At 52.8% G+C, this 23,553-nt stretch overlaps 8 protein-coding genes across 8 annotated transcripts; 3 read left to right on the top strand and 5 right to left on the bottom strand.

Annotated features, from left to right (window-relative positions):
- Positions 1-3,544: 3,544 nt before the first annotated feature.
- UHO2_03408 (uncharacterized protein) lies at positions 3,545-4,555 on the bottom strand (the record flags this gene model as incomplete). Its single annotated transcript, XM_041558323.1, has 3 exons — positions 3,545-3,884; positions 3,957-3,997; positions 4,070-4,555. The coding sequence occupies 3 exons, from the start codon at positions 4,553-4,555 to the stop codon at positions 3,545-3,547; spliced, it is 867 nt and encodes a 288-aa protein (XP_041414257.1).
- Positions 4,556-5,717: 1,162 nt separating this feature from the next.
- On the top strand, positions 5,718-8,045 carry UHO2_03407 (uncharacterized protein; the record flags this gene model as incomplete). Its single annotated transcript, XM_041558322.1, has 1 exon — positions 5,718-8,045. One exon carries the CDS (start codon positions 5,718-5,720, stop codon positions 8,043-8,045), a length of 2,328 nt encoding a protein of 775 aa, XP_041414256.1.
- A 285-nt stretch (positions 8,046-8,330) lies between these two features.
- Positions 8,331-8,757, bottom strand: UHO2_03406 (uncharacterized protein; the record flags this gene model as incomplete). The annotated part of the gene is made up of 3 exons (XM_041558321.1): positions 8,331-8,366; positions 8,465-8,636; positions 8,741-8,757. The coding sequence occupies 3 exons, from the start codon at positions 8,755-8,757 to the stop codon at positions 8,331-8,333; spliced, it is 225 nt and encodes a 74-aa protein (XP_041414255.1).
- Positions 8,758-9,157: 400 nt separating this feature from the next.
- Positions 9,158-11,482, top strand: UHO2_03405 (uncharacterized protein; the record flags this gene model as incomplete). Its single annotated transcript, XM_041558320.1, has 1 exon — positions 9,158-11,482. One exon carries the CDS (start codon positions 9,158-9,160, stop codon positions 11,480-11,482), a length of 2,325 nt encoding a protein of 774 aa, XP_041414254.1.
- Positions 11,483-11,625: 143 nt separating this feature from the next.
- UHO2_03404 (uncharacterized protein) lies at positions 11,626-15,720 on the bottom strand (the record flags this gene model as incomplete). The annotated part of the gene is made up of 1 exon (XM_041558319.1): positions 11,626-15,720. The coding sequence occupies one exon, from the start codon at positions 15,718-15,720 to the stop codon at positions 11,626-11,628; it is 4,095 nt and encodes a 1,364-aa protein (XP_041414253.1).
- Positions 15,721-17,090: 1,370 nt separating this feature from the next.
- On the bottom strand, positions 17,091-18,344 carry UHO2_03403 (uncharacterized protein; the record flags this gene model as incomplete). Its single annotated transcript, XM_041558318.1, has 1 exon — positions 17,091-18,344. The coding sequence occupies one exon, from the start codon at positions 18,342-18,344 to the stop codon at positions 17,091-17,093; it is 1,254 nt and encodes a 417-aa protein (XP_041414252.1).
- Positions 18,345-19,685: 1,341 nt separating this feature from the next.
- On the top strand, positions 19,686-21,024 carry UHO2_03402 (putative YDJ1 - mitochondrial and ER import protein; the record flags this gene model as incomplete). The annotated part of the gene is made up of 2 exons (XM_041558317.1): positions 19,686-19,756; positions 19,869-21,024. The coding sequence occupies 2 exons, from the start codon at positions 19,686-19,688 to the stop codon at positions 21,022-21,024; spliced, it is 1,227 nt and encodes a 408-aa protein (XP_041414251.1).
- Positions 21,025-21,271: 247 nt separating this feature from the next.
- On the bottom strand, positions 21,272-23,326 carry UHO2_03401 (putative mfs-multidrug-resistance transporter; the record flags this gene model as incomplete). The annotated part of the gene is made up of 1 exon (XM_041558316.1): positions 21,272-23,326. The coding sequence occupies one exon, from the start codon at positions 23,324-23,326 to the stop codon at positions 21,272-21,274; it is 2,055 nt and encodes a 684-aa protein (XP_041414250.1).
- Positions 23,327-23,553: the final 227 nt, after the last annotated feature.

Here is a 23,553-nt window from a genome sequence, read left to right as displayed (position 1 = left end):
TGATCGAAGATCAGATAGGGCCGATTCGCTTGAATTACCGATCCAATGGAAGATTAAGCCAAAGGGGGTATCAAAGTTTTTGCGATTTTAAAAACGCGGGTTTTTTCGAGAGCGCGTTTTTGGAGGGAATTTGAACCCCCCCCAAGGAAAAGCGGGTTTCCAAAAACACAATGAAATCATACAGCCGATAAAATGTGTAACCTAACAGTGGTCATGTTACTTGTCACTCTCGTCACTATTACCCATTGCTTGCTTATATCTTGCTTTCCTCTTCACACAATGCACTCAATGTAATGTTTCATATGGTGGTGAGAAGAATTGTATTGAACAGAAGAAGAGAGAGTGCCTGTCATATCGAGAATGGTTGTGTCAAGACTTGCTCCTGTCTCTGAGCTGATGCACTTTGAGTCATGGCAATGTAGTCCACAGTAGTCCTCTCATGACATCAAGACAATGCAGTAGTGTCTTCCTCATTGTGCCCAGTGGATCTGAACAGTGCCTGGAACAAACCCTCTCGAAGATCATGTGCAGCAGAACTTCGAAGTCTTGACACTGCATACTGTGACATTCCTTGTGTTGCAGTGGCAAGATCCAGTTCATATTCCTGCTGATTTGTGCATCTTGTCCTCCTGAGCTCTTGTGTATCACTGGCATCAAGTTGGAGGCTTTGAACAACCTCACTCACCTCATCCTCAGAGAAAGAGGGCAACAGCAGGTCAGCAATATCAGCAGGACAGTCATATTGACTTGCAAAGGTGTGGGCAACAATGCAGGCTTGGATTGTCTTGGCAGCAGTGATGTGGTCCTTGAAATGGTAGATGTTACCATGATAGCCTGTAAGGCACTGGAAGCAGTTCTTCAGGTATGCAATGGCATGTTCAACTCATACTCGGACTTGAGAGAGCATGTAGTTGAAGTGTCGAAGGTCTTGACTCTTGTCAGCAGCAATGTGAGAGAATGGTCCAACTGTGAAGGCAGAATGGCCATATCCACCATCAACCCAGATGAACTCACCTTCATCAAGGTACAGGCAAGGCTTCTTCAGGATGTTGCTGCCTGAGGCCCAAACCTTCGAATCCTGAACACTGCCAGGCTGTCCAACAACTGATTTGACAATCTGCAGTGAGTGTGGCAGGATCACCAGCACTACATTGATGCTGTGGAAGCCTTTGTAGCAGAAGTGCTCTCGACTGAGCACTCCTGGCTTCCAGGCAAGAGGGATGTGTGTGCCATCCACCACAAGCCAGCCCTTACCCCACTCTTCAACCCCAGTTGTATTGCACACCCAGGCAGAAGCATGTTGTCTCTCTCCCTCTGAAGCAAACTGCATGACCTTGTTGTTTAGCTCGAGGAGGCCAGCAACTGTGCAATTGGTGTATCCAACAATGCTCCCAACACCGCAACCACATTGCAAAGCAGCATCACATTCACCACCTCCATTTCCAGAATGGCCAAGTCTGTACAGAGCCACTGAAAGAATCTCTTGCACTTTGTTGAGAGACATCACACCTGAGCTGCTGTAGTTCCACCGGAAAGCCTCTGTTTGCTGGAGTTGGATGGCAAGATTGTTGAATGCTTCAGGCAACATACGAACAAGTCCACAATACATCCTATGATTGCTTGATTTGTACCTGTTGAGAAGGTGGATAAGCTTATCAGTGTGGCCAAGAGGAGTGCAACATGTGATTGTGTACCTTTGCTTGCATATGAAAGTGTACAAGCAGACAAGGTGTTGTGAGAGTGGAATTGGGTCGCCATCATCGTCCAAGTTGTCAATGTCAGTGCTGCAGGAGTGTGTCATGGGCCTGGATGCTCAAGAAGCAGGAGGGTCATGGGTTCATATGGAAGGAGCACAGGTATCGAAGACCTAGTCGACACCAGTAGAGAGCATGGTCATAGTGCAGTCTCCATGGAGACCATGGACTCCTATGGACTCACATGCAAAGGAGGGCCAAGCACAGCCACGAGGAGGACCAAGCTCAAGGAGCATGCAGATGGTTATCACTCAGGGGCTCGAGAGACAAGAGCCAAAGGAACTGTCACTGATCAAAGGAGGAGGAGCAGTGTCAAAGGAGTCGACACCAGGTCATGAGGAGGAGGAGCAGTGTCGAAGGAATCGACACAGCTCAAGAGGCACAGGGGTACCAAGCAGGAGAGGCCCCTGAGCAGTACTCGATGAAGAAGGTACTCTCTGGAGAGAGAGCAGGAGCAGCATCGCTGGCGATGCTGAGAAGAGGTATATAACCATGCTTTCTCATCAATAGGTCGAGTGGATCCCCATCCACTCTACTCACCATACAACTAGTCAATACTTTAGAAACACAAGTACTCATTAGTTACAGTCAGCATAGCAGCAATCTATCAAGGTTGCTCCTCATCGTAGTGTGTGTGTTGTATCACCACTACCTGACGTCTGAAGGCGCCCATAGCAGGTTAGCGGTCCGGATATAGATAGAACCGAAGGCAGTAGTCCACTGCGGTCCGGGGATCACTTCAAGCATCAAGTCAACACACTGGACACTCGTGTTGACGCCACCAACCTTATCACCAACACCATCAACCTCATTATCATCGACATCACCAATCCCATCACCAACACCATCAACCTCATCATCATCAACACTCACACCAGACCTTGGTGTCATCATAACATTGATATCGATCGTGCCGAGCTACCCCTGAACGGAGTGTCCACAGAGGTCAGCCGAAACCTACGATAGTATATACAACGAACGCCACCTGCTGTCACTGCACAACTTGATAGTCACCGATACCGAGACAATAGCTGTCACACAGTTTGATAGTCACCGAGTATCTCGACGGACCGACCTGGGTTTCAGGCGCGAGACCCCTGACAGAGTGCTGCACTCTGTCAGTGTTTTGGATGACCTCCGCAGGTATAGAGAGCTCAAGAGTGTGGACAATGTCATTGAGAATTACTTGCTTGTCACTGTAGTGCACCATGGCTGGAAAGAGGAAGGGAGTTGGAGAGGGAGCATGGAGAGGGGGGATGGCAGCAAGAGCAATGCCAAAAGGTTGCAGAGTGGAGTGGTGGTAGTAATGGAAGAGGTGTGAGAGTGAAATTTTTTGTTTAAATGCTTTTGAGCTCATTATGTGACTGTGCTGCACATCATTTTTATTCACCTCATACTTGCACTCTACAGAAAAACACTCAGAAATGACTTTGCATTGAGACTGGATGATAGTACATGTAATGCTACAAGACAGGAAGATTGAATGAAGAGTCCATGTTGTTGTTGTTGCTGGTGTTCTGATGAGCATCCTGTTTGACGCTGGCCTGAGAAGCAAGGAGGCACACCATCTCCATCACCATTTCACGATCACACATGCAAACATGTTCATCACACTCTTTCTCCTCCCTCTCGTGATGCAGGCACATCTCCTCACACTTGGTACACTCAGCCTCCAGTATTTTCTCACATCTGGTGTGTTCCTGTTCAAGCTGCAGGTGGATCTGAAGGGTATCAATGGAAGAATGATAGAAAGCTTCAGCAAGTGTGTTGCGCTTGTGATCAAGGGCACCTCACTTGTGCTTGGTGCTGGGAGAGAGCTGGGCTGAAGATTGAGAAGAGGTGGAATCAGAGACATCCAAACCGCCAGCAGTGGAGGAAGGTGGTCGAGCCTGCAAAGGTGGAGATGAAGGTGTGTTAAAGATGTCATCATCACCAGTGCCAGCAAAGGATGCACCAGAAGTGGATGCAACAGCAGCTGGGGGGTTGGTGGGTTCGATCAAGTCAAGAATAGGAGGCAAACCACAGCCGTGAGTGCTGTGATCATACAGCTCGCTGCCACAAATATCCATGGGTATGTCAGCTGAGCCATTTGAAGGCATGTCAGGCTCATCATCGCTGGTGAAGTTGAGACTGGGAGTTGTGATAAGTGCTGCAGGATCAGCATTGAATCAGCCATTCATCATCTTGTGCATCCTTTCAAACCAAGCATACTTTGTTGACAGGGCAATGCGAGATACGTAGGACTGTTTAAAATTGAAAGTATGAATCAGCATCCAAGCATACTATTGCAAGCAATGAAGATCACCAAAACTTACCAGGTTGGATGCATCCATGTCCTCCAGCAGTGTACCAGCTCCAGTGGGTGAAAGCTTCTTCTTCTCCCTGTAGTATGTCTCTAGCAGCCACCTCAGCTTGGACTTGATGTGATTGGGATCGACAGATGCACCTGGGAAAATCATCTTGGAGATATCCCAAAAAATGGGATGTTTGCAAAGTTTGAGGGCTGGATTGCTCTCAGCCGATTCTCGAGATGGCAGCAGAGTGCACTGGTAGGAGTCATTGTTGTAGAGGATCGTGACAAGGTGAAGAACATTGGCACCCAACCATGTCAAGTTCTTCTTGCCTGTGGCAGATCTAGAGGCTCGAGTTGGACAGGAAGTGTGGATGTCAGGAGCACTTGTAGAACCAGATTGAGACAGCACAGGCACACTTTTGGTCTGAGTTGCAGAGCTTGTAGGTGTAGTGGACTGGCATAACAACTCTGCAGAGATGTCACCAGAATCATCAGTGGAGGAGGTCATGTTGAATGAGCACAAGGAAGAGGGAGTGAGCAAAAGTGTGACGAGATTGAGGAAAGGAGAGAAGATGTGGAGTGATAAAAAAACCGCATTTTCACAAATGTGCCTCCTGAGCTGCGTTTTTGAAAGTGCGGTTTTTTTTTTTTCCCTTTGCAGAGCTTATGTAAGCTTTTGCGTTTTTTTGAAAAATGTGCTCTTGAAAAAACCCGGGTTTTTAAAAACACAAAAACTTTGATACCCCCTCAAGTCAATCTAAGGAGAGATCGGGTGCAACACTGTCCCGCTCGTTGTCATGACAGATCATGAGATAGTAGTAATCCCACACTAGGCAAGTGCCAGTCACATGTATATATACTTCACGGAGAGCACTAGGTTCACTAGTCAATCGAGTATATGTTTCTGCTGCAATAAGGTAGTGACATCGTACTTAGACTATCCCCGATCCCCAGTATCGGGACCCAAACGACTTCAACTTTTATCATCACATACTCACCGTCGCAAGAGTGACGATGTGAAGGCTGGCCAGCTAGCGCGCAATTTTGACTGACTGTATGCCGTTGTGTGTCTGTGTGTGTGTCTGTGTGTGTCTGTGTGTGTCTGTGCGTGTTTGGTTGCTGCTCTTTTCTCTCTCTCTCTCGTGTCCTCGCTTCGCCTGCGTTTTGACCTTGTTCGAGCTGGATTTCTCTTGCTGTTTCCACGCTGCCATCGCTTGCTGTTCGTCATTAACACCCTCACTTGCTTCCTCACGCAGTCCTCAAACTCGCTCGAATCCAAAACTTCTTCAATACTCTGCATCCAGCGCCCTTTCTCTACACCGCCCTCTCGATCACTCGCCGACTGGCACAACGAGGATCTCATCGACTCTACCCAAGGCGCCGTTGTCCGGTCTCGCCCGCTTGTTCGCCCTTCCCCGATCTTGGAGTTGGCAACAGTGGCATAGTGGAACCAAGGAGACCAACCACTTTGGTCCTGACACTCGCTTCAACACGCTCACCACTGTGCATTGCCCCCACTCCTTTCACGTAGCGGTATAGCTTCCCCTTATGATTGCACAGGTAAGTAATGCTCTTCCACTCCTCCGCAACGCATCTAACATACCCTACTTACTCTCTCCAAACCATCCTCGTTCACACAAAAACATCACCAGCAACGACCCACTCCCGCCATGTCAGCAACTTCCTTCTTCTCCCAAATCTCTTCCTTCTTCGCAGGCAATGCCGATCAGAACACATTATCCCCAACACGTCCAGCCACCACTTTCGGCTCTCGTCTCTCCTCCTCATCCCGTCGTCGTCCTCCTCAGCCGCTCGATGCCAATGCCTGGGCAATGCCTTACAGCAGCCGTAACAACATCCCAGCCTCGCCCGCCTACACCAACAATGGTGTCACATCACCTGTCGACAACCAGTATCCACCTGCTGCCGGTATCGCCCGTGCTTCCTCTCCTTACGCACATGAGCATTCCAACCCTCTATCCACCAGCTCCGTAGCCGAGTTCAGCAACATGTATCCGACCGCATCCACCTCCACCCTCGTTCCTGGCACAGCAGCTCGTGCCGTTCATGTCTCTGCAGGAGGCTCCCTTCCCACCAGCGCCTATCCTCCCATCCGTCATACTTGGAACCGCATCCGCAAATGGTGCAGAAAGAATTATCCAGAGATATCCGACACGCTCAACTGGCCTTGCACCGAAGAGGCGCTCGACGAGCTCGAAATGACCATTGGCTATGCTCTTCCTACCTGCGTGCGCGAGTCCTATCTCACCTACGACGGACAGGAGCTCGAGTCCAATCAATCTTGCCAGGATGGTCTCTTCTTTGGTGCTGCTCTCCTCAGCCTCGACCAGATCGCCCAAGAGTGGAAGTTCTGGCGTTCCGTCGATGAGGATCCCGAGACCGCTGCCAACCCGCAGGTTCGAAATCTTATGGCAAGTTGCCCGCACAAGTGGATTCGAGCAGAGTACTCCTGTCGCGGCTGGATTCCCCTCATCACCGATCACGCAGGCAACTACATTGGAATCGATCTCAGCCCGCACCCAGCAGGCGGAGGATCGCCTGGACAGGTCATCATCTTTGGCAGAGACTTTGATACCAAGGTCGTATCTTGGAAGGCTGACGGTGCCGGCGGATGGGGTCGCTTCCTCCAGACCTTCGCCGACGAGCTTGAAGCTGGTCAATTCTGGACTCTCGAGGAGCCCACTGCTGGCAGCGATGATGAGGAGGACATGATTGGATACGAAAGCTACTTTAGTGGTGGAGGCGCTGGCGCCAGTCAGGGTAGTGCCAACCGCGCAGGCGAAGGAGCTGCTGCCTTCCGTCTCACGGGCGAGCACAAGGGTTGGCCTGTCTTGGAGGCTTGGGCCGATCGATCCGTGCGTCTCTGGGAGTCGGTTGGCTTGGCTCCAGGCAAACCTGTGGGCAATCCTAACCAGCCGCAGCCTCAGATGATGGTCGACAGACAAGCGCAACGCCTTTCTGTCTTTGGCGACGAAACAGGTATGCCCCCAACATTGCAGGCTCTCGATGGCAACGGCGAGGCTATCGATGCAGAAGGGAGCGGTTCGAGTCGCCCACTCAACGCAATGGTAGGCAAGGAGTTGACAGGCCAAGTCTCTGTGGACGGCCCTGCGCATCCCCTCGCCGATTCGTCGCTTGCTGCCGACGCCAGCTCCGAGGTGCTCATTGCTGCCACTGACGCCAGTGTCCCGAGCGAGAGCACTAGCATGACCATCGACTCGGCAGCTAACACAAGTGCAGATGGCAACGACAGTGTCGATGTTAACAGTAAGCCGACCAATAGCACACGTCGCGTGTCGGGCATGCTCTCACCCCCGCTACCAGAGACTAAAGCCTCGTTGCGCAAGCAGAAGCAGCGAGAAGAAGGCTGGGGGTTGCCGATCCTCAATCAGTCACCCATCTTGGCTCAGGAACCCATGTCGCCACGCCGTCGCACTGCACGACCCCCACCGGCTCCGGCGCAGGCATTGGATCTTCCCACGATCGAAGACGTTAAAGCAGTCCAGGCAGCCGTGCTTGCTGATGATGGCAAGTCGCACAGCGTTCAGTTTGACTCACAATCGCAGGGTCGCAGTGCGTTTGGAAACCTCGGCTTCCGCGACCTTGCCGGCAAGATTGGTGCACCAGGCATGGGTGGAGTTGGCAGCCCCAACGGGCTCGGGAGTCCCAACGGACACACCAGACGCGAGGAGTCGGTCGAGTTGGAAACAAGGAGCAGTGTCGAGAACAGATCCGCAAACAACTACATTGTCGGTCAGAGGGGTCGAGCGCGCGGACTGGGTCCAGAGAACGGAGACGTCGATGCGGAAGCAGATGGTGCGGTGAAAGCAATCGGCGCTATGTCGCTGGTTTCACCTCGAACCAGGGTAGTAGACTTGCTGCCTCTCATTGATGCCAACTCCACGCCTGGTTCTCCTGCTGTCAAGAGTGGTGGAGCCAAGTTGGGCGATACCGAAGTGCCCGCCGCTATCGCCTGAGGGTCATATTCTCATGTGTTGAGCTTGTAAAAACATCTTCTCCGTCAACAATGGACACTTTCTTTTCCATGTCAGAGTTGCTGAGCGTCTGAGTGTGTGGCCTTGGGTGATGCTGCTGCTCAACAAGTCGCGTTACAGAGTGTTAGGAAGAAGTGTGTTTGAAGAGTCCGGGCGAGAGCAAAGTCGTCAAAGTGGCAAAAGTAGGGGTATTATTGCCCCTAGGAGCGGAGCAAGCATGCAATGAAAAGTACAAGTATGCGGCCGAGGTTGGACTGATTTTCGCCCTTACTTGCCGAAAGTAGGGAAGCATTCCGCCAGAGTCTGTTCCGCATCATGGACCAGCAAAGTAACAACGTTAGCAATCGTCTTTCCTTCCAGGATCTCTAGCTTCCAGTCGAAGGAATGTAACGGATACACACCTTGTTGTGACGATCCGAGGCGTGCTGTTGCAAGGCGGGCTCGCGGACGGTGAGAAGGAAGGTTTGACGGCAAGTCATACACATGACGTTCTTGGCTGCTTCGTTGACCTTCTTCTGCGACTTGGCTTCGCCGCCTGCCGCCTTGGCGTTGCGCTCGCGCTTCTGCTGTGCCCTGTAGTACAATCAAATCGAAGAAGCCGAGAGGGTGGACCCAACGAGGGAGTCAGAATTGAATGTAGCGATGCAGATTGTTCAAGTGTCGATGTTGCAACTTACTTTGCTCCGTTGCCCATGATTGCGTCTGAGATCGAAAGATAGGATGGTGGAAGTGAGTAGGAGAGGAAGAGCGAGGGCCGAGTGTCGTGTGTGATATGAGAAGGTTCCATAGGACACGTTTCGGAGAAGAAGACCCTGAACCCGCACTTTTCCAACGAAACCGACTCAAAAAAGTTCGATGTTTTCTGACCTGTTAGACCCTAATTTTCCGAACAAAGTGAAGCTTTTCCCCCCAATATGTTAGATCTTAATTCTCCGAACAGAGTGAAGGCTTTTTCTGAAAAGTGTTGTTCTGCGGAACGCACAGTGCCATCTTTGTTTCAGCGTTCTTCTTCCTGCTCTTTGACCTCTACCATCACACTCTCGTATACCTCCGCTCATCGACAGCAAGAGTGCAGATCATTAGTGCTGGCGATGATGGTTGGACTATCAGCAACACAAGGCTCTGCAGCTGGTGCCACTCGCCCTCCGACGAGCGTCTCCCGGAACGGTCGCAACAAGAAGCGCGCTCTCCTCCGCACCCTCTCGCTCCTTTCGGTGTTGATCCTCGCCGCAGCACCTGCCGCCGTCGTCGCTGCTGCATCCTGTCGGGACGGCACTGTCATTTCCGATCCTTCATCGTCTTCTTCTCCCTTCAACCCAGCAGAATCGCTCACCGAGACGCTCCTACTCAAACCTTTGCCTGACGGCCGCATACTTTCATCTTTCACCTTCGCGCTCTGCTCAGCTTCTTCATCACCTTCCAACTTCCGACTACTTCCTCGCACATTGCTGCAGCCGATACAGAACTTTGGTGTTTCCGAAGTCCACCTCTCATTGAACTCGGGGAGGTGGAGATACAGCTCGTGGGGCTCACCCGTCACAACCCTCAAGAACAGGAACAGCTATGACCTTCAGTCTCAGCAGCCGGGATCGTCGAGGGGCGGAGAGAAGCGGGTCAAGGTGGGTGAGGAGAGTGTAGGGCCCGGTGCAGAGTTATGGGCGATTTTCGACGAGGGAGTCAAGGACGAAGAGGTGCGGAAAGGCTGGAAAGGTCTGACAAGCGCGCTTGCCGGCCTGTTCTGTGCCTCCTTAGACGCCATCGACGAGCGACAGACAGTTCAGCCTCACTACGCCTACTCCTCTCAGAATGCTGCAGCTAGCAACAAGACCTCCCAGACCATACATGCCCTGGTCCCGACCGAAAACGTGTGCACCGAGAACCTCACACCTTTCCTCAAACTACTTCCTTGCAAAGGTGCCGCTGGTCTCGCCACGCTACTCAATCCGCTATCACTCTTCAGTGCTGACTTTCATGGCCTCGCTGTGCATGTTGAGCGCCAACCTCCCGCACCTACGACCACAAATATTCAGAATGATAGCACACAGCAGGGCTGGAAAGTCGCTTTGACATTCACTGCGGTCTTCTCGCCTGCAGTGACGAGGGACATCAGCGTCCGCGACTGGTCTCTTTCCTCGTTGTTCGGTCGCAAGCTCGAGTCGACTTGCCCCTTATCTGATGAATCGGTGATCAGAGTCCTCAAGCCCTCCGGAACAGGGTATGTGGTGGAGCCCTTGCCGTCGTTTCCAGCTTGCTTTGTGCCGGGTGCCAAGGACTGTGGCGGAGCCAAGGGAAAGGCGGCATACCTCCCTGTCCTAGGAGAGGAGGATGAGGTCACCGACGAGCTTGCATCCGCCGGCCTACTTGCATACGAAACTGAGCAGGAGCAGCAGGAGTACGACGAAAGGCTCAAGCAGCGATGGGCACACTATTTGGAGAACGAAGATGGAGAGTATCTCTATGACCTCTCTTCCCGTCCAGGGAAAGCAGTGGACATCAGTATGCGATGGCCAAACGAAACGCGCTTTGCTTATCCCGCTTCTACGCCACTCAGTAGTGAGACAGGCCAAGTAGTGGGTGTCGAGCGCGCACTTGTCGGGGCTGGCCAGCAGAGGGCGACTCTCCAGGTCGTCTTGACCAACTCCAATCCACGCCTCGCTCAGCGAGTACTGTGGTACGAGACGCTCGGCTACTTTGTCAGACCATATCTCCACACCCTCAAGCATGAGACGCAGTTCCTTGAATCCACCTCCAACACGACAGAGGATGCCGAGCTTCTACGTTCAGTCGCTGATTTGGAGTCTCCCATCGAGGAGCTCACGTACCAGCCCGCCACAGGCAAGAGAGGAGAAAGGAAGCCATTCGTTCTGGAAGGCGTGATCCGCATGCCAGCTCAGAGTAAAGTGGTGCTGAGGATGGAGTTAAGGAAGCAATTCGTCCCTTATTCGCAGCATCCACCAGATGCACACAGAGGCTTCGATCTCAATTCTGCCATCGTCTTCCCTCTGGCGCCAGTGGATCCAAGAGAAGCGATCCTCCTTGCACAGCATAGGCAAGCTTCTGGTTCGTCCAAACGCATCGTTGTCAATCCACCAAGGACCAACTCATGGCTCGATGCGATCAAGAACTACATCGCTGGCGAAGCACAGATCAAACAACGAGAGACAGAGCAAGCACCACCACCACCACCACCACCACCACCACCACCAGCAGCAGCAGCGTTGCGAAATGCAAAAGCTAAAGCAAGAGCAATTTCCAAATCCCAATCGCGCATCTATACCTTGCCACGTCTTGTCGAGTTGGCTACCCCAGACTTCTCTTTCGTCTACACCAACATCATCTTCACCAGCACCATCATCGCGCTCTTCTTCGGTTCGACACTCAACACGCTTCTCCGCACTTTCACCGATTTTGTTATGTGAAACATTGACAAACACCAGCTTTCCATCAAAGATCGCCTCTCATTCCCTTGCAAATGGCTTGCTGTAAGCAGCCATGTGTATTGTCCAAAGATAAAGTGTCAACGTGTGTCCTAGGAATACAAAACCAAAGCGAGAAATCGAGTCTATCCACCCCATTCGAAACACTCGCTGACGACATTGACAACGCCTCTGGTATCACCACTGCGTACCTTCTTGGGATCGATCTGCTTGCTGACAATGCTCCTGAGCACGATGTCGAGCGATTTGGGACCACAGCCAGCCACAAGCGTTCGACCTTGGCTCGACTCGACTTCCTGTCGAATGATGCGGTCAAGCTTAGGGTGGCCCGGCTGGGCGAGTTCGGCTAGGACACGCAGATCGAGGTCCTCCTCTGCGTCCAGGTCGATGGGTGCATCCTCGAGCGGTGACTTTGGCGAAGAAGCGGATGGCACGGCCGTGTTCATAAGGTTGAGAGTGGATGAGCCAGCGCCACCACTTCGCGGTGTCATGGGGCGACGCATAGCTTCAGGATCGTCAGGGTGCAGCAAGTTGGAGCGAGAGGAGCTGTACCGAACGCTGCCACGGTCGTACTCGCCGCCGCCATACGGAGTCGCCAGAGGGGATGGTGTCAGGTGAGGCGTGGTAGCTCCAGACGCGGCGCCAAAGGGCGGAAGTGGAGCGAGTTCGTTGTGTGACGATCCAGGGCGCGACGGGCTGGGCGATACGTACGCAGCCAGAGGTCCGAGACTTGACTCGGTGTTGCCATAGGGCAACAGCTGGCTTGCTGAATGTGGTGGAGAGTACGGGTTTCGATCTCTGTCGCCTGCCATTGCCGGGCGATCGGGTCGAGCTCTGTGCTCTGCCGTCCAGGCCGCTTCCTCGAATCCATCGCCGCCGTGCAGTCTGCCCCTAGCATCGCCAAGATCATGCTCGGCAGCGTAGCGCGCACGCGAAGGACCGAGAGCTTCTGGACCGCGTGGGGTTGCGACTGTACTGGCAAATGGAGGTCCGTCGGAAGGACGACGCTCCGGGTCGTAGGGCTGCTGTGGTCTGAGGCCGTGACGCTCTTCATACATGGCTCGCTGGGCTTCGACCACCTGTTCATCGTGATCCAAGTCGGCGTTGACTGGCTTGCCTCCTCGCCCTCCCTTACGTTTGACCGTGTTGCGTCGCGTCTTTGCACGTCGCAGTTTGCCTTCAGAGCGGATGCGCTTGTTCATCTCCTCTTCCAAAGCTGTCGGCGCGCTTTGATCTTCGCCGTCGAAGTGGGTGAGATCGTATGCTGTGATGTCGTACTCTTCCTGCTCAGGCCCCTCAGTGAAACGGGCAGCGCGCGAGTAGGTGGCATCCGAGCTCGTGAATGTTCCCTGATCCCAACCCGGCCGGCTGTCGTAGCTGGCACCTTCGCTGAATCCTGACTTGTGAGGTCCATAGTCTTGACTTGGTCCTCCACTGAACCCATTCCTAGGGCCACCAGGAAGTGCCGACCGGTGGTTGAAATGCGTCACGTACAGATCTACCTGCAAATGCTCGGGCGGCACCATCTCGATGCATCTTCTGAGCGCAGCAGCGACCCACTGTAGATGTGAGAACTCGCGCATGATCCAGACGAAACGAACTCGCTTTGTCAAAAAGTTCTTGCCACCCTTGCCGTTTTTGCCAAACTTGATCGCGCCTACCATGCATGCGCAGAGGTGCTCGAGCACAGACATGCCGAAGCTGACGCCTGAGCCACCGCAGATGATGACCACCGTCGAGTGAATGTCCCAGTGCGTTCGATCCGCTGAGCCGTACGGGCCATCAACGATGGCACGGAGATGCACACCGGTAGTGTCTTTACCGAGAGCCGGCACCGCCATGGTGCCGGGCATTCCATACATACCTGAGCCATGCTGAGCGTCGGCAGCAGCTTGGATCTGCATCTGTCGCTTCTTGGCCACAAAGTTGCAGAGGTGGCGAGTGAAGCCGTGCCGGCATCTTACCAGCAAGACCATGGTGCGCTCTTCGCCCTTGGCCTTCTGTGCGTGGGTCAGTCCCTTCTCTGCATCGGTGTCGACAAATTCTGTCGCGACTGGGAAATCGGCGTCATGGGCAGATGCAATGGTGAAAGGATGCGACTCCCAGAAGCGTACGCTGGGAATGTTGAGATAGACCCACTGACCGGGTTTCCAAGACATTTTGTTGGGTGTTCGCAGTGTGAGACGCAGTGTCTTGCCAGGCAAAAGCTGAACGAAAGCAAAGCCAGGTCGGATCACAGCTGCGACATCGGCCGACATGGCAGGCCGTGGCTTGAGCTGACGTGGAAAAGCACTCGAAACGACGCTGAACATGGTGGAGGGCCTTGCTGACATAGCTGATGAATCGCTCTGTAGCCTGCCGGATCGATATGGCGGATGCAGCTGGCCGGTATGTGGTGGAGACCGTGTCGACTCGGAAGGGTCCTGCAGCGAATACTTGACATCACCATTGCTTTGGTTGGCAAACTGGATTGGAAGAGGCGGCAATGGCTCAAGCGGCGGTGGCGGATAGACATCAACATTGGTGTGTTGGGATGGGATGTAGTCCTGTATCAGGTCGTTGACGGGGTCATATCGAGCACTGACACGTGTAGCTCTCCTTTCAAGTGTACTCTCCTTGGTATCCAAACTTTGTTCCTCAGGCACTTCCAACGGATGCGCTCCAGCCGTCATCAAGGGGTCATCTGGACCTGGGTTGAAAGGCGGGCTGTAAACTTTGCGACTGTCGCTGTCTGGCATCGAGCCGACTAAAGTGTGTTCGTACTCGGAGCTAAGACGTGATTGAAGCGCAGGTTTGTGAGATGAGGAGGAGCTGGTAACAGTCCTTGTACCGCGAGTTGAGCCATCGTTGGCGGTGGGAGGGCGTGTGGCGTAAGGATTCTGTGGGTAGTGATTGCTGTAGCCATGGCTGTGGTAGTTGTTACGCGGATGATGGTGAGATGGAGGTGGATGTCGCTGCTGGAAACGGTGAGGACCAGGGTGGTGGGACGAGGTTGCCGATTGTGAAAAATGAGGCATGGGAGGCTTTGGCGCCAATGCAAACTGCGGCTTACGGCCTGCAAATCCAAGACCGTTGATCCATGCTACCTTGAGTGCTCTCGTGAGACGCTCTGCGATCCACCAGGCCAAAGGAATGTACATCCACTGCGCTAGTGGAGGGTGGTGGAGCATGGCGGTGATGATGAAGCCTGCCACGGTGACGAGGTGTGCGATGTAGAAGGATTCATAGAAGCGATTGCGGATTGGAGCTATTGAGAGGACTATCATGGCAGTGAGGAAGGCATAGGAGACCCAACCCCAGCGGAACTTGGTCCACATAAAGACAAAGGACCAGACCGGCTCGCCGATACGGGTGTCCTTGTTGAGCTGGATGCACCAGGTCACGAGGTGAGCGGTAGCAAAGAGCCAGATGATCCTACCTCCCCATTTGTGAAGAAAAGAGAGGCGGTCGAAACCATATCCGCCAAAGAAGCGTGTTGAAAGAAGAGCAAATGGAACTTGTTTGAGGGCCATGATGAGGACGATGGGTACGAGGCCCATAGTGATGTCTCCGGTGCGATCGCCTGTTGTCCACCATGTGCGGTAAGGTAAAGTGCGAGTAGGAGGATAGGTGGTGACCGAGGGATATGAGCCTTGACCCCACAAAACTCGCCTGGGGAAAAGCTGCAAAGCACGACGAGACATGCCAACTGTGTTGGTGGTTTGCGATGGCCAGCTTTGAGAAAAGTCAAAGAGGCCGAGGTTGGGACCGATGAAATCAGCACCGACAAAGGTCAAGACGATAGGTACAGCGAGCATGAAGAAGAGCAACACGACTCGGCCAAAGCTGGGAAAGGTGACAATCTTGCGAGGCTTGAGTGGCGCATAGGCGCGAATGAAGCCTTTGCTGTCCTTGTCGATGGGGTTGCCGTGAATGTCGACACGCTTTCCGAGCTTGTAGACACGGTTCTTGGTAGCCCATCGCTTCCATTTGGCACCAATGTAGGATCTGTCGCCGACACCGAGCATGTGGAAGGAGCCAAGAACGAGGCAGACGGCGATGGTGAGGAACCATAGGAGGTAGACGTAGCGATAGGATGGAGGTGGGAGCATGTGGGCGTTGAAGTAGCCTTGTAGATATTGATACTTGAGCTGATTCGTGTCGAAGCATGAGCCTGAACAACCGCTGCCAGACGTACCCGAGCCAACGCCTGGAGAGTAAGCTCCACCGGCGGACGACATGACGGCTGCGTCGCAGCGGGAGGGCGATCAGGGAGCGATGGGAGTTCAGCCAAGTATCGAGGACGTATCCGCACTGCCCTCTAGGCAACCTGATGAGTCGTAAAAAGGTTCCAGGCGTCAGACTGTGGTGAGCCTTTAACGAGGGTCATCGCATATCCGGACGTGATACTTCTGAAGGACAAAGGTGGTCTCGAACGATTTCAGCTGATTCCGATGCCGCCTGGAAGTAGACTGAGGCGATATAAGGTGCTGGGGATGTTAGTGCTGGGGATGTATTGCGCTGTCGAGTCGTGCGGGCAAGATGCTACGATGCCAGGGCGATAGGAGATGAGCCAGTGTATGGTCAGGATGATGCGCTGGCCAAGCTAATGGTAGGGGAGACGGACGACAACAAGGAATCCTATCTGGCGTCGAGCGGGCCCACGGAAGGTCGGAGCGGATGGACGTAGGAGAACAAGGAAGAGCACAGCAAGTGTCGATACAAGCTGACCGGTTCTTGCCGTCCTTTGTTTCATTACTGTACTGTACCTGTATGTACATCGATACAACATCCAGAGTCACGTGCGAGTGACTAAGCATTCGCAAAGCCGAGGCAGAAAAGAAAAGAAAAGAAAAGAAAAGAAAATGCAAAAAAAGGAAAAGAATATAAAAAAAAAAAAAAAAAAAAAAAAAAAAGAAAAGGTGGCTGTGGCCAGTGAGAGTGTTGTAAAAAGGAGCAAAGGCGGTATGATGCAAATGAAGATAACAATTAATATACGGCGTTATCGGGGTCACGATCAGACTCCCTTTACCACAGCCGTATGTTCTATGTAATGCTTAGTTTTCATGATGTGAGACTGAATGACAAACACATATATATACTCCATTCACTGCTCTGGTCCTATTCGAGGCAGGATGTGTCTCTTCATTTGTACTCCTGTGTTGCTATGATACCGGGTGCCACTGTGCTGTCACCATGACAACAATTACGTACCTCATTGTACTTCTCGCTTACGTGAGCCTCCCGTGTCTCAATGTCTCGGCCGTAATATGTGCATCTTACTTGAGATGCCGACGCATCTTCAACTGATGCTAAGCCTCCTTTCCCTCGCTGCGCGCTCTGAATCATTTTACAGTCACAGCAACTCGGCCAGACAAGAGCAACTCCAATTGAACACGGAAATGCGTCGACAGGCGTTTAGGCAGTAACTCTCGATCTCAACGTCAGTCAGAACTGCTCACTCTCGCTCCCATCCTCCGTTTCACAGACCGTATGATGATCTTGGCATCTCTTGCAGAGAATATGGCGTATGCAAAGGTGCTGATCTATGTTGCAGGTATGATGTTGCAGGTATGATAAAGTGAGCCAAGTCGAGACAGGGATTGACAGCTCACTCCTTTTTGGTCGACTTGCGACGGTTGGACCGTCTAGTGGCAGATGTCTTCCAGTCCTTCTTCTCATCTTTCTTGTCTTGCTTCTTCTGCTCCTTCTTCTCTTGCGCCTCTTTCTCCTCCTGCTCCCCATCGGTCCAGTTCCATACCTGCTTGAACTCGCCACGGAGTGCAGCAGTCAACATGACAGCACCAGTGCAAGCCGGGCTGAGGTACAACAGCGCAGGCTGAGCAGCTTTGAAAAAGTGCATTACACCCATCGTCGTCGCAAGGCCGCCCACGTAGGCAGCGAGCGTAGCCTGGAAGTAAGGCTTGGTAAAGCGCCTGTACCCCTTGGTGAAGCTGATTGACGGCTTCTTCTCGCTGGCAACAAGCTGATCATATCGCAGAGCCAGTGCGACAAAGATCCCTGGGATCACAATGTCACCAAGGCCTAACATTGTGAACTGAAGCTTTGGCAAAGCTTGACCAGCCTTAAGTGCCCAAATGGCCTCGAGAATGTTCTTGGGCCACACAATCTTGATGGGGGCGTCAAAGTTGCGAGCCACGGAGACCATGACGGGCGTTGCGAATACCCAAAAGATGTCGTAGACAAACAATCCTCCAAGCATGATGGCACCTGTTCGAAACGAGTCGAGCGACATCAGGGCGATCGCGTTGAGCGAGAGCGAAAGAGCGAGGAGATTGCTGATCATCCAGTTCTTGGTGACCAGGTAGACGCCGACGAGCAAGGTCGAGAGAGCGACTAGGCCAACATCGACGGTTGTGAACGAGAGCTTGAAAAGACGTCCTTGTCCGCGCTGGTCGAGCTGCAGGCGGAAGTTGGGCAGCTTCTTCCAGAGCTCACGACCCACGATACCACGAGAAAGCGAGACGAGCACTTGACTGAGCGCTAGGCAGCCCACAAAGCCAAAGTAGAAGCTGAGCAAAAGGTTGACATACTTCTTGTTGAGATACTTGAAGATCACAAACAGGCCAAAGAGGACAGCTGAACCCATGATGGGAAACCACATGGCGTCCGACGAAGTCACTCTGTCCAGAACATCGTCATCATCAGACTCTGAATCTGAGTCCGAGTCGGTTTCTGAGTCGTCCGAGTCGCCGTTTGACTTGCGCTTCTTCTTGGCTGCTTTGACAAGGTCGCGAGTAGTCTTGGGTGTCCTGAGCGAGGAGAAGGAGCCAAAGTAGATGGGTGCTACAGCGCCGGCCATGAGCACGCCATAGGCGATGAACAGATCTCTATCCCCAGACATGCTTGTTGTCGATACCTTGAAACGTGAGAGCAAGTGTGAAAGGTCAAGCCAGAATGTCACCACTCGAAAACTCAAACCGTTTGGAGCCTTTGTAGATGCCGAGTTGTTGAAGGAGGTGCCAAGTTGTTGAAGGAGGTACCGCTTGCAGATGTTGTCTACGTGTCCCAAATGAAGGCAGGCGTGGGAGAGCCCCAGAGAATGAGCTTGTGCGTAGCTGGAACCGGTGCTTGCGCCAGGGTAAGGCTACTCTGTCGAGTCGTGTGAAGCAGATCGAGGCCGAATCAGCTGTGTGCTAGATGACAATCAGGATCGAGGTAAGTCGAACGGCGACTCTTAGCACCAAAGATCAACGCAACAGGCTCCGAGCGAAGCAAGACGTGGCAGCTCGGATCGGTGGAATTGTTAGCTCTCGTCTTTCGCACATCCCTTCTAGCTTGTAATCTGCAATCGGGAGATGAGCGGAAAGAATTTGCAAGATTTGAGATTGAACGAAACAGGCAGAAACGCGCCAGACAGGTTCTGAAGCCATGGAAGGCTTTGGAACAATTTTGGCGTTAAAAAAGAAAAATTCAATACCCGAGCTCAGCTCAGACAGAAGAACTACAGAAGAACTACAGAAGAACTCCACCAAGGCTTTCAGCTTTGCTTCGAGATGTCACTAGAATCTATCATCAGCCATCTTTCCGAATTTGGGCCGCAAGCAGAGGTTTGTGCTTACCGTATGTCCGTCTCTGCGTCGTCATTGCTCTTCGGAAGTTTTTGGATTTTTTTTTTGATTTTTTTTTTTTTTATTGGATTTTTATTGGATTTCTAAAATGTGTGAATTTCGTCAACTTTTCAAAAAGTGCGGCTGTCGGCTGCAATCTCGAATGTGCTTGAACAAGTGCTGCTCCCGCTGTGTGGATTTTTTTTGATTTTTTTTTTTTGATTTTTTTGATTTTTTTTTTTTTTTTTCCCCCCAAGAGCCGAAGCGTTTGAGTGTCGCCTTTTTGTTCAGAGTTGCCCAGCTAATTCTACACTCGCTCAACTACTTCCCATCATCTTCTGTCTCAACATCATCCATCAGACCTCGAACATCTGCTCCTTGTCGTACCACACCACCACTCTCACATCCCACCGCATAACCGCTCCGAATTAAGGCGCTACCACATCTGTCCAGCTAATTACGAATCGTCGTTGCAGGTCTCACAAGTTACACTCCCTTCTCCTCCTCAAGGTCGCATCAGAACGAGTATCGCAGGTCCTGTCGCAGCCACTCCATATATCTCGCCCGCTATCGCATAACAGCTCGATTATACCTACGATTGTCTTTAGGACAACCTCATTCATTCGGCATCAACAATGGTCAAGGAGACAAAGTTTTACGACCTCCTCGAGGTCCCACACACCGCTTCCGAGGCGGAGCTCAAGAAGTGAGTAGAATTCGATCGACCAATGCTGCCGCTTTCCGCACCTCTTGTTTCCGTACATGTCATTGCTGACGCCTCTTCATTTTCGCCATACTTCTCTTTTCGCATCTTCTAGGGCTTACCGCAAGAAGGCATTGAAGGAGCACCCAGACAAGGGTGGTGATCCCGAAAAGTTCAAGGCCATCACCGCGGCATACGAAGTTCTCTCCGACGCAGACAAGCGCGATCTCTATGACCGTTTCGGCGAGCAGGGTCTCGAAGGTGGAGGAATGGGCGGCGGCATGGACCCCCAGGATCTCTTCTCCCAGCTCTTCGGTGGCGGAGGTGGCGGCTTCTTCGGCGGTGGAGGCGGACGACCACGCGGCCCGCGCAAGGGCAAGGATCTCGTCCACCGTGTCAAGGTCTCGCTCGAGGAGCTCTACGTCGGCAAGCTCACCAAGCTTGCTCTTCAGAAGCAAGTTCTCTGCAAGAAGTGTGATGGCCGTGGAGGAAAGGAAGGTGCCGTCAAGACATGTGGCGGATGCAATGGTCAGGGTATCAAGGTCGTCCTTCGTCAACTCGGTCCCATGGTTCAGCAGATGCAGCAGACCTGTCCCGAATGTCAGGGTCAGGGTGAGATCATCAACGCCAAGGATCGCTGCAAGGAGTGCAACGGCAAGAAGATCAACCATGAGCGCAAGGTCCTCGAAGTCCGCATCGACAAAGGTATGGATGATGGCTCGCAGATCACATTCAAGGAAGAGGCCGACCAGGCACCCAACACCATTCCAGGCGACGTTGTCATTGTCATCGACGAGAAGCCTCATCCCCGCTTCAAGCGCAAAAAGAACGATCTCTTTATCGACGTCGAAGTCGACCTGCTCACCGCGCTTGGTGGTGGTAAGATCCTTATCGAGCACCTTGACGAACACGCTCTCTCTGTCGATATTCCTGCCGGTGAGGTGATCAAGCCCGGCGATGTCAAAGTCCTCCGCGGACAGGGTATGCCCAGCTACCGACACCACGAGATGGGTGACCTTTACGTCAACCTTTCCGTCGCCTTCCCCGAGACCATCGACATTGACTGCATCCCACTCCTCGAGAAGGCGCTCCCACCACGAAGAGGGCTTCCCAAGACCAAGAAGGAGATCGACGTCGAGGATGTGCAGATGGACGACCTTGATGAGCGGGAAGCCCGCAACGTCAGACCCAACGGCGCCGCTCAGCATCCCGGCATGGATGATGATGACGAGGAAGGAGGCCAGACTGGAGTTCAGTGCGCAAATCAGTAACTTGCGCGCGCAAGCATCAAACCAGTTCACACTGCATTCGATACAGATCAGATCACTTTCATCTTTGTGTCGTTGGTTTCAATATCACTACTTTGCTTTCGACTCCTTCCTGGGCCCCACTTTTGAGTAGCCTGAGTGAGAAGCTAGTAGCCTTCCTTTCGTTTCCCGCGACTTGTTTGGCATCCTTGAGCACACGCACAATGTTATATTTAGCGAGGGCGAGAAGTCGGCGTTGCAAGTAACAGCGTTAGTCAGAATTTTGGCCCTTCTCCGCATCTCCCTTGGACGCTGCCGCCTTCTTGGAAGCTGCAAGACCGTTGCGATCTAGAGGGCTGGTGTTGTCGAGACTGTTCTCAGGCAGCTTGCCCTCTTTTTCCAATTCTTGGCGAATTTTGAGATCAAACGCTGGCGCGAACTTGCTCAAACGGCGGATTTTGCTGCCATAAACGTAGAAGATGTATGGGAATGGTGTAAGAACTAAAGCAACGAAGCCTAGCAACGAAGCAGCCCAGTTGGTTCCCAAGCCATTGAAAGCCTGTCTTGTAAAAAGAGGAAATGCAGCTCCTACTGCCGATCGAAGGATGGTGTTGGCGGCCAAGGCCGATGCGGCATAGACGGTATAACAGTCTACGATGTAGCTGAGAAGGGAAATGAAAACGAGCGTGAAGCTCATGCCGATAGGGACGAGCGAAAGAGCAGGCACGTACCAGGGCACAGCTACGTACTCGCCAGTCCATCCCAGCCAGAAGGCACCCAGAACGAGGAAAGGGCCAGCAATCATGGATCCGATGAGTCTCTCCTCGGGAGGAGGCATGCCGCGCCAGAACGGCGTGAGTTGTCGGTATCGAAGCTGTACAAGCACGTTAATCATTCCACCAATTGTCGTTCCAAGACCGACTGCGATGAAAATGAGACCAGACTCTCCCAAGTTGAAGCCTCGCTTCATCTCAAAGATGACTGGCACCGCCTCGAAAAGTCCGTACAGGATTCCATAGACGATGGAAACATAGATGGTGATGAGGACCAAGATGGGCTCCTGTGCCAAGATCTGAAAGGGTCGTAATAGCGTGCGGTGAGCGATGCCACCCAGCGACCAGTCGCTCCTCTCGTGAGGTGCGTAGAGGTCCTTGTTGCCTTGGGGATCCAGCTTGCGGAGTCGCTTAGCTTTTCGAACTAAAAGGATGGGTGTGAAAGTCTCGGGAAGGAAGAGCACAGTGATGACCCAGCAAAGACCGGCAAAGATCATCATGATCCAAAAGACCCATCGCCATGCCAGGTAGGACTGGGTGATGAAGCCTCCGACGATGGGACCCATGACAGGACCGATGAAGACGGCGCAAGAGAAGAGACTCATGGCGTAGCCTCGCCCGACGGGGTCCCACATGTCGGCAATCACACCACCAGCGTTGGTGAGCGGTGCAGCTGCACAGACACCGCTGATGAATCGAGTAATAAATAAGGTCTCTGGGTTCTTTGCCAAGGCTTGTCCAAGGATGAAGAGGGTGTACATCAGCATCGAAATGCTGAAGATCACCTTTCGACCCACGAGTTCCGAAGTTGTCGACCAGATGATGGGGCCGAGGCAGTAACCTGCCAGAAACAAGGACGTAATCAGTGTGGCGGTAACCGTGCCGATCTGAAACTCCTGGGCGATTTGTTGGATGGCCGAAGATGGAGCGGAAGATGCGAAAGTGACGTTGACAGTAAGCAAGGAGCATAGCAAGGTGAATGCCCATTTCTTCTTCTGCGACCAGTTCTGCGGGTTCTCAGGATCGTCAGGACCATCCCAGCCGACCTGGTTCGGATCTTCAGCCTCATCGGGGTTGCCTCTTGGACGGCCTTGGTCCGAGTTGGCGTCATTGTCATTATTGTCATCACTGTCATCACTGTCAGCATTGTCATCATTGTCATCATTGCGACTAGAACTTTGTTGACCCTTTGACTTGGACTTGTATGCGCCAGGTTGAGTTGGTGAGGAAGGCACACGAGTCGAAGTTTGGCTCTCTGCTGTTTCGTCGGGTGGAGCGTTGGTCTCGTATGCCTGGTCTTGTGGATCTCTTGGGTCGTCACCGCCATATCGAGCTGTTCTGTGAAAGATGGCCTCCACCTCGCGATCTAGTCCGCCTGAGTTGGGTCTAGAACGATGCGACTCGGATTGTCTAGGCCTTGCTGGCGGTGCGCCTTTTGGGGTCTGTCCAACGAGACGCTTCTCCACCTCATGAAGCCAGCCGTGCTTGGGAGTGTGGAAACGCCTCGGTGCGTGACCGCCAGCATGCGGACTCTGTGCTGTATTTTGCGACATACTGAGAAGAATGGGTGGCGTGGAGCGCGAGCTTCTGTCGAGCAGGATGTCGTACCAGTTGGAGTATCAATTGGAGCGATGATGATAGCGAGGAGGCAAGAGTACTGGTCGCCTCTTGTAGGGATAGGAAGATGACACAGGCGGAACAGAGAGCTTGGTTCTGCAAGGTAGTAGTCAGGCGCCTCTGTAGGACGGCAGTTGCTACGTCAGAGTGGAGTGCATTACCC

Source organism: Ustilago hordei, assembly GCF_900519145.1.
Source record: "Ustilago hordei strain Uho2 genome assembly, contig: UHO2_contig_05, whole genome shotgun sequence".
NCBI lineage: Eukaryota > Fungi > Basidiomycota > Ustilaginomycetes > Ustilaginales > Ustilaginaceae > Ustilago > Ustilago hordei.
This window is presented reverse-complemented; position numbering and strand designations above follow the sequence as displayed.